The 12648-nt window shown below is 39.2% G+C and overlaps 1 protein-coding gene across 1 annotated transcript in view; it reads right to left on the bottom strand.

The window, feature by feature from the left end:
* Nucleotides 1-4280: 4280 nt before the first annotated feature.
* The window catches only part of CUL4A (cullin 4A), a 41265-nt gene continuing 32897 nt past the window's right edge, over nt 4281-12648 (bottom strand). The window contains exons 18-22 of the mRNA XM_009276147.1: nt 11535-11648; nt 10027-10132; nt 7022-7194; nt 6014-6166; nt 4281-5716 (exon numbers count right to left, since the gene is read on the bottom strand). Coding sequence (XP_009274422.1) covers nt 5621-5716; nt 6014-6166; nt 7022-7194; nt 10027-10132; nt 11535-11648 — 642 coding nt within the window. The 3' untranslated portion in view covers nt 4281-5620. The remainder of the gene's footprint in view (nt 5717-6013; nt 6167-7021; nt 7195-10026; nt 10133-11534; nt 11649-12648) is intronic.

The raw sequence follows: 12648 nt of genomic DNA, 5'->3' as shown, positions 1-12648 counted from the left end.
GGCCTTGGGCGCTGCGGCCCGGAACAGGCCACCTGCCCAGTCCTCGCCTGCGGCGCGGCTGTTGGGCAGCGGGCATTCAGAGGTTCGGGGCCTTTCTGCGAGCTGCCGTGCGTCTTGTCCCTGTAACTTGTGTCGGATGAGAGCTGCGAGGAACATCGGGGCCCAGGTCAGCCTTGCCGGCTCTAGGCATTCGCTGTGGTTCCCAGTGGGGAATGCAGCACGGGCACCCCTGCGTTAAAGGGGAGGTGACAGAGGAGGGTGAGAAATGGCTTCGGTGAGCAATTAACCCACCTAACTTCTGTATTGCCTCCAGAATATGTTTCTTGCCACCGAGTTTAAAGGCAGTCTAAGGTGAGTGCAGTCATCTTGCCTAGAATTAATCCAGTCCCGGCTGTGTAAAAGCACTGGACGTTAGTGATCTGTTCTCTCTGAAGTGATGCATCTGTGTATACTTGTGTATGCATATAATCCACTTATCTGTTCCGAGCCAAAACAGGGACTGCTGATGACGTGTGGTTGCATGGGTAAAATTAATAGCTCCTTCACATAGTTTCTGATGTTGTCTGATGTTTTTATAAACAAGAAATCTCTTTTTTTCTTGAGGTAACTAGAAAAAAAGAGGTGAAGTTTGTCTATTGACATCGTCAGATGTTAGCATAGTAATGGAGATACAGAGCCCAGGCCACTTGATCACTTTGTAATTCAATGCTCTTACCTAAACTGTTAAGGGTATACTTTCTTTATCTGAAACCTCAGAAGTACTTACTTTGCTACTGAAATCGTATTTCAAGTACTATTGGAAAGTGTGCCAATAGCAGGGTGCTTCTGCTTTCTCAAAATGACTGCCATGTCATCCTTCTCCTCATTACAGTGTGCTCCAGATTAATCAGCTCTGAGACAGAATCCTTTATGCTCCCAAGCTGCCTTCATACGTTTTTACTTCGAACCAGTTTGAAATGCAGTTTAGCTACTACCAGCAGCTAAAGTCAAGTCCAGTTGCTCTAAACTTGATGACCTTTCCCCAACGTTTGTCTCAGTTCATTTACACTTCCTATTTCCCAAAAACATCCTAGAGAAGTTTATTTGCTCTTCAGGCTGGCTTGGGGATCTGCCTTTCTTTTTCAGTGCTATTGCTACAAACAGACATTTCTTTCTTAATGCTGCGTTTTTGTGCATTCTTAGAGACAGAAATGTTTTAGCTTGTTTGCTCTTCCCTGCAGCACTTCTAGCAATCTTTATTCTTGCCATGTATTGCCAAAAGCAGAAGTAAGTCAGCTTGAAAAAGGTCGTAAGGAACAGCTCTGGTCAAGTGTCTGAATGAGTCATCTGCAGAGGAGTTGAGGTCAATGGAGTTGGGACATCAGCTCTTTTCATTTTTTGATCACTGTTTTTGGAACCTGCACCGGGAGTGGAGGAAGGTCTGCGGACTACTTGAAGTCTGCCAGAAAACAAAATAGAGAGGGAGGCCCAACGTCAGGTTTAAACTTGCTGTGCAGTAGTCTGCCCCTCCACTGGAAAATTGGTAGGCGTCTAGAATTGACAAATGATAGATGCTTGGATTACTACCAATTAATATATAAGTTGTATCAAGCAACAATATTGTGGCAAGAAATTGGTAAGTAAAGAACATAAGGCTATCAGCAGAGAATGATGTTGATCCTACGCGCTGTGGATCATTAGCTTACTAAGCCTTTTATAGTGGTATAGAGACTGCACGAAACCCAGTCTCTATGTCATTGTTAGCAGAAATATTACCAGGGTGTTTGTTAGCCTGCTTTCCTAATGAAACAAGTCTTACGCAACCATGTTGGCCATCAGCTTCATTGCTCAGTAACTTGTTGGCCAACATCAATCAAACTTGATAGCAGGGTAAGACATAAACAAACATAACGTTACAGCTTCTGTAAAAGCTGGTATATAGCCAGCCCGGAGATCCAAACTAGTGCCATCACTGAGGGAAATGTAGTCCGTATCCAGCCCTTACGCATTTTGTTTGACAGAGCTGCTGGCCAACCAACCCGCACGCAGTTCCAGATTAACCGTGGTACACCTCCTGGCCCTGAGGGGCCATGGATGCAGAACGGCTGCTTATGGGGAAGAACATGGGAAATGCCCACAAGATCGAGGAGCCGTTACTACAACACAAACTGTTCTGCAAAGTCGAGGCAGAATACTAGCATGGCAGACAGAGTACAGGCTGGGAACTTTTACCAGGAAAGACTTTCCATGAAACAGGACTCCATTTTTCCTGTAGCCTTTTGCTGTGTATTATCTGACTTCACTGGGTTATTTTCTTTCTGCAGAGACTTGCTAGGAATAGATAACCAGGGTTATCTATCGAAAAGGTACAGAGTCCGCTCTCCCTAACACACCTGCCGAAGATCATAAACCTACAAATAGGTCTATCTGCGTACAAATCGATGCACTAAAGTTGCCTGAAAGGTGTGTAGTTTTTTTTTCAAAGATGCATAGCACAAAGAAAGGAAGAAAGAAGCTGCAGCAGACCAAGGGAGTTAAATGATAAACCCAGGTTCAGATACAGGGGAAGAGGGGAAACTAAAATACAGAACTAAGAAAGCAGGACACAAGGAGCGGGCAGGAAGGAGGCTGTTGGTGGCTAGTGAGGAGATCTGTAATTGCCAGACTTGGGAAGCACCTGCAAGTCAGCCATCAGCCTGCATTCTCACACTTGCTTTCCCTCAGGAAATGTTGGGCTAGATGACGGGGCATCACTTTTAGGAAAATTGCTTTTTAAATACATGTAACGTACGTCTGGATGAGGTATCTGAATGTTTTAAGTTAAACTGAGTTGAATTGGAAAGTTTCGAGTTAAAATTGGAAGGTTTTGGTAAGATTGGAGAGCCCCTACCCATATCCCAGATTCCTGCTGTTATTTTTGTCACTCTGAAGAAGCTGCTACACTATTTGTTCCAAGGATGCTGAATTGCCAAGATCCAGGTTTTCAAGACATCTTCTGAACATAGATGCACTACAGAGGAAATCTGCTACTTTGCCACAGCCTGATGTCTTCAACACTGGGCGATTGTCTAGGAAGAAACGTTTAGCAACCGCTGCCCTGTGGGCACAAATACACTCAGGGGAGTGATGTGAACCAAATAGCCGACATCAAACCAACAACTGGTCGAGACTGGATGCTCAGCCAAATTCTACCACCAGCTATCAAAAAGCAATCAAACGCAGCTATTTTGCTATGAAGAAGCGACTACCACGCTGACTAATAAACTAAGTGCTTACCTGTTTGGTTCAGCACGTACAAAGTCCCAGGAAGAGAAATTTGAGGAAATCAAATTAAGAATGAGGACCTGAGAAAAAGAGAGACGCGGTCACCTGGCCTGTCCCTCTCTCCCATAGCTTTTGAAACTCTGAAGCCACTTTCAGACCCATTTGGAAGAGTAAAAAACTTCAGACATCGTTCCATTCTCTGTAGGTTTGGGGGGTAAGGGGATGGGCAGAGATCAGCAGCTGGATAAAGGAGAACAAAACCAGTGCTCCCACGAGCAGAAAGGCAGAACTAAACAGAAAAACCCTCTGCAGTACTGCTGCTTGAGGTTATTTGGGGGATGATACAGTAGGGGACAAAGGGCATACATCACGGAAAGACAGGCTTCATTATTTCCACTGCTTGTGGAACAACTCATTTTTAATTGCTATACCAGAGTAATTTGGCCAAAGAGCTCTAGTCTATGGCAATTAAGAAAAACTGCACATCTCAGCACTTTTAATCAATTAACATTGCTTTGTAAGGCAGAACCATTTCGGTCATCTTCAGGATTAACACCGCTGCTTTTAATCTATTGTTTAAAACCGCTGAACCAGGAAGCTGGGGTTCAGAAAGGGAAGGCAGTACACATTCACTGCTTGGTATCAGTTACTGCCTACTACTGCCAACTTTCTGTGTAGATAAAGCCCTCAGCCCATGACGTTACTCCTTTTTGTTTCAGAAGTCTAGCAAGATGGATCGGATCGGCTTCCATACGCATAGGAAGTGAATTACAAGGTGAATGGTATAATTAACGCTAAAGAACAAACTGCACAAATAAACCGAAGTGCCACATTCTCACAAAGGCTAAGAAATTAATATTTAATACGCATCAAAGATTTTATTTGCATTAACTGAAGGTTCAAATATTAAAATAAGTCTACATTAAATTACAATATTAAATATGTTTTAAATACAATAAACTAAACGTGTTTAGCTTCTAAACACGAAGGGAACAAAAATAATTCAGAAGAATGCAATACAATTAATGACACCTGATGACAGAACGAGGACTTTAATATGTAAATCCACAAGATGTCAACTCTTTGCAATGTTTACTTTAAGAAGAGGTGGTGGCCTTTTAATTGATGCACAAACCCCATGTTACATAAACTTAGTAAGGTATCTCTCAAGAAAATATTGCTCGGTTAAATTCTCAGTTATGCCGTGATCCAAACTCCTTTGGTAGCTCTTTTTCAGAATGAAACACACCAGTATGCAAATCCAGAAAAGAAACAGAGTCTTGTAAGTATTACCACAAAAGGCGTCTTCCTTATAGTTACAATTATCTAACAGATCTACAGTGTCTTTCATTCTTTAATTCAAATCAACTTACATATATACAATATGTAACAAAGTACTCACAAAATCCTTAGTCTTTCAAGACAAAAAACTATGCTTTCACAATATCGAGACCATAAAAGTCTTTTTAAAAAAAAGGTTTTGTTTTTTTAAAGTGGAGCACGCTGTACAGTAGGTTCCCTGTATGTTATTTTAAAGGCAAAACTAAATGTTACGGCCATTACATAAACAGTGATAAACACCAGTTGCCCTAAAATGAGGTAGGGCCTCTTTGACTCGGATCTAATCTTTGCCACTCAAGCCAGCAGCAGTAGTAATAAAATAATAATCCATATCTTAGCTAAATAATCCAACAACTCACTACACACATTAACGCAGTTGTCCTCTTGGCACTTCAAGGGTCTCACTTCAAAACCTGATTTAAGCAAACCAGACTGAAGTTTATCATCATTTGAAGGAAAATTTGAACACTACTTCAAGGGTTTTCACGGTGCATAATTTCAAAAATTCAGCGTATTTCAACAACGCTGCTTGTACGTAAGTGTTCATCAGTTAAGGGTTTTTAAAAAGTTACCCAAGTTGTCACTGTAGCTAAAGAATGCAGCATATAGGGTCTTTATGGATGCAGTTAGGAACACATAAATGAAGAAACCAGACTTGCATCCATCACAGAAGTATTTCTCACACAGGTAATTTTACCTTTCCATCCAACTTCAATGACAGCGTTAAACAAAACTGTAAATCTAAATTTTGAAGAACCCAAAAGAACAAGAGAGTAACTAAAAGAAATAAAAAATATGATGTTTAAAATTGGTAAGGAGTCTTGACAAGAATGAACAATTAACATGTCATTTTGCTTCTCTTCCACAGCAGTGCATGCAGCTGGTTGAATAATACACATCAACCTGAAATCTGCTAAAAGGAAAGTCTGGACCAGCATAGGTATTCGGTGTCCTGAAGATATATGTGGATGATTTTGGTTTCTATTTTTTGGGTTTGTGGTTTTGTTTTTTTTTAAGTAAAAGTATTTCCTCTTCATTATGCAACATAGTGGTACTGATTGGGGTTATCTTTGTCTCTCTCCATATAGTCTCTGTCAATGAGAGATTCAATCCTCTTTTTCAAGTCTCCAGGCTACAAGAAAAGATGAGATTAGTAAAACAGTTAAAAATATATTTGCATTTATATTACATTTTAAAAAACAGGACTGCTAACAGCTACAGAAGAAAATGCGCCATAGTAAATCTCTAAATAGAATTTCCTACTGCCAGTCTGGCTTATTTCTGTTCACACACTCATTTTAATACCTTAATCTTTGGATTTGATTCAGACGTATTTCACATTTCTTACTCTTATGGACCAGCTGAATGGAAAAATATATTACATCTTTTTAGATAATCCTAGGATGGTTTGAAAAACAAAATCAGTTACCTTTACGGGAAATTTCAGTTGATTATACAATTCAGAAACAAGGAGATTGTGACCAAGAGTCTTTCTCATCTTCATTATTCGCACAATAGCAGCATCAATCTGATATTGCCTGTCTTGAAATACTCTTTCAGTTGTGCTGACCTGTTCCTCGACCTAAAGAACAATACAACACCACAAATCATATCACCTTTTTTGCTATTTTTTTATCAATTAAATTTCTATAGTTAACCTTTCCAATGAGATGAAACTCATGTATTCGTATTCATCTTTGAGACAGATGCACGCACTACTGCATGCTAAGAACTAAGTGATTCTGAAGTGTACTGCTAAAGCAAGCCAAAGATAAAATTAAGAAAAAAACAATGTATGCCTTATTTTAAATCTATTTGATAAATTAAACTAAACCTTAAAAACTCACGGCAGATTTTTGAGAGAACACATAACAGTTTGACAGCCCAAATAAAGCAGTATTCTGTATCAAACAACTCCAATTTGACTTTTAGGGATTTTAATATGCAAAGGCAAAAAGGAAACAACTCAGTGTTAATTAAAACATGTCACCTTGTGTCAAGAATTGGGATTCAAGTACAACAAAGACATTCACTGCAAAAACAGGGACAACCCTGAATTTAGTAACTCTTACCTGTTAAAGAAAGAAAAGAAGTGACATGGTGACATTTGATTCATGAGTTCAATATAATACCAACACTTCAGCCACACCACGAAAACTTCTAAGATGAACTGAAACATTTACAAGATCCTATCAGTTTAATATATAGGCATTTAAATTTGCAAGCACAGGAAGGAACCCAAGTTGTTTCGATTTCAGTGAGTTTTAAAATCTTTATTGCCTCTGCGAGTCATCCTGACTACCAAAAAAATTAAATACCTGTTTCCTTTCTCCATATGCAAAAACTATGAGAGGAAATGCAGATTCCGTCTCTTCATGTGGGACATGTGGATAAACAGTTAACGCAAACAGAATGAACGCAAAAAATAAATACATACTGTTTCTTTCATTTGGATTTGGTTGATCTTTATTCTAAACAGTTTATGCTTGAAATCACCATTAAAGATGAATTTATCTCCATCTTCTACATCCTTGCCCTTTGGATTTTTAATCAATACTCGTGCTTTTCCACAAGCTAAAGACTGCAAGGTTCTTCTTAATTCACTGTCCTCTGTGAAGAAGTTCAAAGTATGGGAGAAAGCAGAACAAAACATTAACATGAAGAGTTTCATGTGATTAATCTAGAAATGCAATTGAGAAGTTACTGGGTTTATGTTAATGCCTTCTTCCAGCTCAGTTGCAATTAGGTAACAACTTACAGCCTTCAAGCTTGGTCTCGCATCTTTCACAGGTAAGTGCTGAGAGCACGCACAGAACTGTACATGTCAGGAAGACAGACTCAGGCTCATCTCAGTTGCTTTCTATCCGAAAGTAGTTTCAGAAAAGATCTCACATTAACGTGAGCCTGGATTTACTGCTTTAGTTTTGTTTGGTAGTAACAGGACTTAGAAGAAAAAAAAAAATCAGTTGATGACAAGAAACTCAAGCCACCCATTTTATGATTTCATCACTGTTTTTAACACACACCAGAAAATATATAATAAAAAGAAAAGGAGTCTAAGTTGATAGGAAGATGTTTTGTGGGAAGGCAGAGCTGACAGTTGTTACAGTGACAAACTTCCCCCACAACAGGAAAGTAGTGGAAACAAGTGGGTGAGGAAAATTTTATAAAGATAAAGCAGATAAAATGAAGTCTAAAACAAATCCCTATTCACTGATACCTATTTACCTTTTGGTCTATTTAGTTTAGTCCTAACATTTAGCTGTTCCTTCTAAAGAAGCTGTCCCATGTCCTCCATCTTTATTCCCATTCTCTGAACTCTTCTTAGACCTACTTTGTTATTTTTAGATGGTGGAGGGAGAAGTCTGACAAACCCTACAGACTCTCTAAAATATTTTAGCGTGCCAGCAGCTTCACTCCCTTTGAATTTAGATGGAGCCCATCCTTCTTGTACAGGTTCCCCCTGTTTCAAAGGCTTTCCTACTTCCTAATAAATCCAGACCCTCCTCTTCCATACGTCATTTTTTCAAACATACATTGCAATTCTGCCTGTCTAGCCCTGCACGTGGTGTTCAGAACATTTAGAAACGGTTTCTATGGCAACCCTAATGCCCAGGTTTTGCCCTCCAGGATTTCTACCCTGTCCTGTATTATTTGTATCCATGAGCCAGGACCTCTGGTTCATCCAGGTCGGTCTCTGAGAGTCTGGCTGTCAGCACCTCTGCCCTTAGTGGTCAATTCACCAAGCAGCTGCATCACAAATTCAGCTACTTTTTCTAATAACTGAATCTCTGTTCTTCTCCAACTATCAGGGATACCAGCCTTCAGCAGGCTACCAATGAGCGAAAGGATCATCCAAGTAGCAGGAGGCAGGAAGGGCGCAGTGTCGGACCTATTTTTCAGATAATTTCTGGCCATAAAGTTTCCTCTCCTTTAGAAGTAGGGAGACTGCTAGGTGGTAATGGGACCTCTCTAAAGCAGCTCCGAACGCCTTGTGTAGGTAGAGCCTGGGAAGACAGAGATTTTATGTCATCCATCCTGGCCCCACGGGAACCCCATGGACCATGAACTGTCCTCATTACCTGCATTCCTACACTATTTCCCCATAGGAGAGAGAAACACAGACGTGGCACTCAGTGCAATGACATAACATAATATAGATAGCTCCCAACTATCAATCAATTCTAGCCAGCTGCCTTAAAAACAGTCTACTGAAATCCTTTCTATTGTGCTATAATGTAATGGATTTCCATGCAGCAGATTTTATCTGTTGCTGTCAGGCGGCCAGAATGCAAGCTCCGAGGTACAGCAGGATCTGGATCAGGCTTGCGTGAACTTATGTTTGTTCTGTAACCATTGTACTCTGACCTAATGAGCCTCTCCGGACGATCCTGATGCTTATCATTCACACTGGCACGAGTTTTCTTCAGCTCCCTTAGCATTAATGGAGTGGATGACTAAGCAACCTGAAGCTTCGAGGCTGAGAAGCTGGAGCACCTGGGCCGTACTGCCTTCTGCAGCGCATCATTCTGAACCACGGGGATTCTTGATATCCCCATTTTACAGTATTTTAGTAAATATATTTACAATATTTTAGTACTTGTGTGGGTTCAAATACTCCTTCAGCAGTTGCTGTATTGGGTTGATCTTAAGATTGAACATGTGAAGGGCTACCGGGTATGACCTGCTGGTTGATGCAGAAGTTCCAGAGAGTCAAGAGATGATAGAGTTACCATTTTTAATGCCAATGCCTGTAACTGTTTCAAGGAAGTGTAAAAATTTGAAAAAAGAAACCACCCAAGAGCATAAGAACACAGAAGGTAGATACTGCAGGTGGCTAAAGAGAAAACTATACTTTTCCTCTGTTTTCTTTGTCATTTCTGCCTTCAGGTTTCAAGTGCAGAGGGAGACAGCTACGAAGTATACACCCTACTGGCCACTGCTCTTCTTAACAAATGAGACCTATTGTAAATGGGGCACTCCAGCAACAGGAATGGAAAACAGGTGGGCAAGCTCTCAGTACAGCTCAATTGAAAATACTCTCTTGAATCACCCCGAAATGACAGTATTCTACAACAGATCATTTTCAAAGTATACTATTTGAAACTGCGGTAGAACAAAAATAATCTGTACACACAACAGTCTTTATCACCGCTTGAATTTTAAGAATTGCAGATACATTTTGTAAATCTAATAGGTTGTTAGTAGTATCATATGCTACACAGCTCTTACTGTTAATTTTGTGAAGCATCTATTTTACCTACACTAGGAAGTACCAGCAGTCTGTTTTCCTCGTCTCTTTTGGTGTCTATATATTATTGGCTCATAAAGTTTGTCCTAATGATCATGGCAAATTTCTTAAAATTAAGCCTTTACATACTGAATCATAATTGGCAATCACTCGATGAAAAAAATTTAAGAATCAAAAAGTATTCTTCCTACCTACACCAGTGGCCATTTTAATTTCTTCAAAACTGAATTCATCGCCTTCATTAAACATAAGCAACACTAATGTCTGAAAGAGCGATACTTGAAATTCTTTCTTTCCCTAAAAAAGAAATACGAAATAAATAATTAGAAGTAATATTCAAAGCAATTTCTATTGTATCCTCCAAATCTGACAAGTTACAGAAGCTACAGATTCTTTTATTTCTAGAAGATGACGTGCATTTTAGCATGCCTAGCACACAGAAGAATCTGCCTGAATGCAGTATCGAGGAAACAGGATATTTTTAAAACCTCTTTTTTTGCTGCTCTAACAGTAGCAATACAGCACACAGCAGAAGCTCATTAGAATGGCCTTGTATTTACTTCACATCATTTCCTTCATATTAATTACAATATATGAAATTCTGGCTTTGCTGCCATCAATAGCAAATCTCTTCATACTTCACTGAAGTTTCATTTTATAGAGATGAGCAAACTAATACAAAAGAAATCTCGGCGTTGGATCAAATATGAAAGAAACAGAAGATAATGTTGGTTTACTATCATACAGAGTAACAATATTATCAGTAGCACAATGTTTGTACAAACAGGCAATGGAAAGGATCTGGCTTTGCTGCCATCAATAGCAAATCTCTTCATACTTCACTGAAGTTTCATTTTATAGAGATGAGCAAACTAATACAAAAGAAATCTCGGCGTTGGATCAAATATGAAAGAAACAGAAGATAATGTTGGTTTACTATCATACAGAGTAACAATATTATCAGTAGCACAATGTTTGTACAAACAGGCAATGGAAAGGAAATTAATAACTCAATCTCTTCAGAGAGCTGTAAACACCTCTGTCAATCGACAGCTACAAACCTATCCAGCTTACTGTTACATAATGCCTAAACCTCTAAGTTTCATATTCACAATAAGTTAGTAAAAGAATACATTTTTTGGGGGGGGTCTTTGCTCTGGCTCAATTAAGCTGCATTATTAGCAAGATATTCCATGAGACGAAACAAAACCACATTAAGAAACAATGTGGTTATTTAAGACTTAAATAATTCAACAAGCATTTAAATTTTAACCACAGTCATTACATCACTAACACCCTTCAGTCTCTTGTTGCATCAGTGAAGCATTCTAGAAGTGTCGCCAGTATTTCTATGATCAAAACAATTCCGTATTAAAAATAAAAAGATGCTACATTTTTTTTTCTTTCATTAATTTACTGCTTTATTACAACCTTCTTTATTTGAATGAGCAACAATTCCTATCAAACAAATACAAATGTTACCAGAAGGTATCACGTCGTCGTCTTCCGTGAGCTAGGTAGTATTTCAGTTTAATTATAAAAAGCCTATACTTTCTATACAAAATAACAGTATTGGATTGCAGTTGTTCCTCCACAGGAATGTTACTACCTTTATAAAAAAATACAGTGCATGACTAGATTCCAAATAATTGATTTAAATTTTATCCCAACGGGCTAAGCATTAAACAAGCAAACTTACTTCCTTAAATTCCGCCTTTAGGACAGCATGCCCTAAAGTGGTCTGCCACTGAAGCTTTCGACCGCTGTGTTTTCCCAGGTAAAAGGTTTTAAATACCTCTTGAAGCTTTATCATCTGTAAAGCAAAGAGAGAAAAAAGTTTATTAGTATTATGCCAGTGCAGTGATGCCAGATGATTTCACATATGTAATCGCTTTGGTGGTTCTCAACAATGCTTCATAGTAAGTGTTTATGTGAAAAACTAAATCTGAAGAGCTAAATTCTGCTCTTATGTACACCGGTACTACTGTGCACAGAAGAAAGCCTCAATTCAAGTACAGCTTTTTATTTCCCTGGGTTTTTTGTTGTTTTTTTTCTCATGGGGGAGGTGGTGGTTGTTTGTTGGTTTTTTTTTAATAATAGAAGTAAAATACCGCCGCCACCCATAAAGGGTTTTAAACCTCTAAAATAAATACTATTTTTGTCCTGGACTTTACATCTGACCAAGGAGTCACAAGACAAGAAGCATACATCTCACACCTATACACAGACTATTACCATCTGCTCCCAAATTCTTCCTTTAGTTTGCCCTATACAGATTCAAGTCTGATTCCAGTACTTCATACCCTCTTATTTTCATGGGGTTTTTACCCCTCCATTTTCATGACGTGTTGCTCAGGTTGGATCCTTCCAAAGTAGTCTGCTGTGGAGGAACAGACGCCACAGGAGCAAAAGCACAAAAGCTTCCACAGCTTCTGAACTGAATGGGAACACTGCTAACACCTTTAGTCTCTGAAGTGCTTGTTCAGATCAAGCAAGGTATTGCAGGAAACAGGACTCCAAATACATATTTCAACTTAAATCACTACTGATAGGGGCTTTGCAAAAATCTCTCAACTTGGAAGCAATCTTTTTTCAGGCAAATGCCATTTAAATGCAGGGGCTAGTTTTGTGAGACACATTGCAGGGAACAGAGGAAGGATCTTACAGAAAAAAAGAACGTGCAGTAACATAGCGTCCTGGTTTCGGCAGGGATAGAGTTAATTTCCTTCCTAGTAGCTGGTACAGTGCTGTGTTTTGGATTTAGCATGAGAATAATGTTGATAACACACCGATGTTTTAGTTGTTGCTAGGTA

Source organism: Aptenodytes forsteri, unplaced genomic scaffold (assembly GCF_000699145.1).
Source record: "Aptenodytes forsteri isolate BGI_AS27 unplaced genomic scaffold, ASM69914v1 Scaffold96, whole genome shotgun sequence".
In the NCBI taxonomy this organism is placed as follows: domain Eukaryota; kingdom Metazoa; phylum Chordata; class Aves; order Sphenisciformes; family Spheniscidae; genus Aptenodytes; species Aptenodytes forsteri.
The sequence above is the reverse complement of the archived record's forward strand: the minus strand, read 5'-3'. Positions and strand labels throughout refer to the sequence as shown.